Source organism: Austrofundulus limnaeus, unplaced genomic scaffold, assembly GCF_001266775.1.
Source record: "Austrofundulus limnaeus strain Quisiro unplaced genomic scaffold, Austrofundulus_limnaeus-1.0 Scaffold1090, whole genome shotgun sequence".
Taxonomy (NCBI): domain Eukaryota; kingdom Metazoa; phylum Chordata; class Actinopteri; order Cyprinodontiformes; family Rivulidae; genus Austrofundulus; species Austrofundulus limnaeus.
This window is the reverse complement of record NW_013953492.1, coordinates 77,445-80,497: the sequence shown is the minus strand read 5'-3', so window position 1 is coordinate 80,497 and position 3,053 is coordinate 77,445. Positions and strand designations below refer to the sequence as shown.

The 3,053-nt window shown below is 41.5% G+C and overlaps 1 protein-coding gene across 1 annotated transcript in view; it reads left to right on the top strand.

Moving 5' to 3' along the window:
- LOC106534096 (transcription factor SOX-17) overlaps nucleotides 1–2,713 on the top strand; it is a gene marked incomplete at its 3' end in the record, with an annotated part of 6,275 nt that extends 3,562 nt beyond the window's left edge. The window contains 1 exon segment of the mRNA XM_014030608.1: nucleotides 1,825–2,713. Coding sequence (XP_013886062.1) covers nucleotides 1,825–2,713 — 889 coding nt within the window.
- Nucleotides 2,714–3,053: the final 340 nt, after the last annotated feature.

Genomic DNA, 3,053 nt, shown 5'->3' with positions numbered 1-3,053 from the left:
CGAAGAATTGAGGCAGTTCTGAAGGCAAAAGGGGGTCCAACCCGTTACTAGCGTGGTGTACCTAATAAAGTGGCCGGTGAGTGTATATATAGGCTATATATATTTTTTTCAGCTGTTTTGTTGCAGATTAGCTGCTGTGTTTAGGATTATTGATCTGTTGCGTCATGACCCAGTTTGTTCCAATCTACAGCTGTTAGACAGATGGCCTCACATTTGGTTCCAGAATCCTTTGGTCTACAGAGGAGTTCATGGTTAACTGAGTGACTACAAGGAGCCCAGGTCCTGTGGCTGAAAAACAAACCCAAATCAGCCTCCACCACCAAACTGACAGTTTGTGTTTGACAGAAAGGGCGGACACAGTTTTTYCACACATAACTTTTCAATTTTGGCTTTGTTTTATTTAATAAATAATGAAATGTTGGAACCTGCTGGGTGTTTTTGTATACTACAGATTAGATTTGCATCATTTTAGAACCTGGTAAAGAATCATTTTTATTATGCCCTGATACATAACACCTTACACTGTTAAAAAAGACAAGTTGGCAGAACTCAAAATTGTGAGGCAACAAACTTCAGGGCATTTTTAAGTTTTGGACTTCAACTTAACTATTTTTTTCCTTTTGAGTTTACCAAACTTCGATTTCCTTGTTTTTGTAACTCAACCAGAAGTTGTAGAAACTTAAAGTTTTAGGTTGTAAGAACTTTGTATGCTGTCTTGTACTTCACATGAAAGTAGCAGTAACTTTAAAATTTAAGTTGTACAAACTATGAATCTCATGTTTCTCTTACTCCAGTTATTAAAAATTTTAACAACTATAAATCCTGAATTCTGTGACCTTCACTGAGTTGCAGTAATTTAAATTTTATCATCACATCAATGATTTTTTTTGTAGGAAAAATGTTTAGCAGAGAATTATCTGCTACTGCTGACTACATTAGAATGAGCTTGTGTCAATGTAGACAACAGCTTACTCAGTCGTCAGGATTGGTACTTGATGACACTTAACTGTCCCGGCCATTTCCCCTCTATATATCTGTGGTGTCGGCTACAGTCAGTAACCAAAACTTAACACAGATACCAAATCAAGCCTGAATGTGACAACAGAACACAACTCAAAATGGTTCATGCATCACAGATTAAAGTGTTTGTCTTTTTCAGAGGTGAGTTTTAATTATTACTGAATTATCCATTTCAGCAAGAAAGAGGCGGAGCCAGAACTCTGACATCTGAGCTGATAGGAGGAAGAAGCAGGAAGAGGGAAAACAAATACATTCAAATCGAGTTTCTGCTCTTTCTTTTAAACATTATTAGCACTAAAAGTTTGGACTGAATACAAACCAGAAGTATAAGAACAAAAGTTATCTTTGTGAGAGTAGTTCACTATGCCTTGAACTCAAAAGTCAACTCCCAAAGTTGTCTTTCCCGCATTTCACAACAAAATAATGTAAGTTAGCAACACTTTCAACTGTTGCAACGACCCACAACTTAGTGATATAAATACTGACAACTCATAAAATAATGTTTAAGATTACAACTGCCTTCGTTTTTGGACCGACTTAACTTATTGTTCCCAATATGTCTGACTTAGTTTTTCAAGTTTTTTTCAACTGAAAATTGTTCTTCATCCCAAAAAAACGAAGTTGGATTTTTTACAGTGTAGAACAGAACAAAAATTGACTTTTTTAACAAGACTATAAACTTCACTAAACCTTTACAAGTTAAATGACACAATAAAAACATGTTGTACAATCCAATATTCTCCCTATTTTTCTTGCTGAAATGTGTCGTATTTGTCTTTCATTTGCCTTCTCTGTTTCCCTCAGGCCAGTCATGGAAGGCCCTGAGTGCCATCGACAAAAGACCATTTGTGGAGGAAGCAGAGCGTCTTCGTGTCCAACACCTACAGGATCACCCAAATTACAAGTACAGGCCACGCCGCAAAAAGACCACCAAAAAACTGAAGCGAGTTGAACCAGGCCTCCTGATGCACAGCTTAACTCAGGGTGGGGCATCGGGTCTTGGTTTAGGACATGGTGTCTCGCCTTTCAGTACAGAAAGTGTCTCTGGAAGTTCTGGTTATGGACATCCAATTGCACATCCCTCACACCATAACTCTCCCCACCACCTTCTACCATCTTTGGGGCACTTCAGGGACCTCCAGGCCCCAGGACAACCAGAGCTGGAGAGTTATGGATTACCCACTCCAGAGATGTCCCCTCTTGATGTTCTGAAGGATGGAGCAGGGGAGTCTGTGTTTTTCCCTCAACACATACAAGAGGAGGCAGGGCTAGGAGGTTGGAATGGTTACCATCACCACCTTCACCATCACCATAACCAGCCGTACAGCTGTCACTACACTAGTTCCAGTCCCCACAGTTCCATCCATGCTRTAGGTTCTGGCGCTGCTTTAAATTCCAGTTGTAGTCCAGGTAGAAATTTGAGACTTGACTCTGGAATAAATTCTGCTGAATCAAATATGACTTCAAACATGACCTCCAGACTGAATCCCACTCATGCCTCCACTCACCAAGTAGCTTTAAGGAATCCTGCAAAATGTCCCCCACCTGTAGTTGACTCTTTCTCCCTGGTTTCCTACCCTCATCCCGCCCTCAGCCTCGCTGAGCCGGTGAAATGCCAGCAAACAACCCTGAGCACAGCTCCTGTTGGTTACTTTGGCCAAGTTTATGGGAGTGGCACCACAACTGCTACACATTTCACTTCCTGTCAACTGGGGCAGCTTTCACCTCCCCCCGAAACTCCTCCCAATTCCTGCTTGTCCTCAGGCATTTCCCCTTCAGCGACTTTTGTCCGCTCCATGCACTCAGAGCACTCAAACATAGAGACAAGTGGGCAAATGGGGTCTTCTGCAGACTATTGGTCTGCAGTGGACAGGCATGAATTTGACCAGTATGTAAACATGGGGAGAAATCGAGAGGAGGTCTATGCACTTGGTGGGGACTTTGGAGCTGGGCCAAAAATCCTGACTGGTTGTAGCAGCAGCAGTGCAAGCAGTAGCAATAACAGCACTGTCAGCAGTATTAGTGTTGATGAT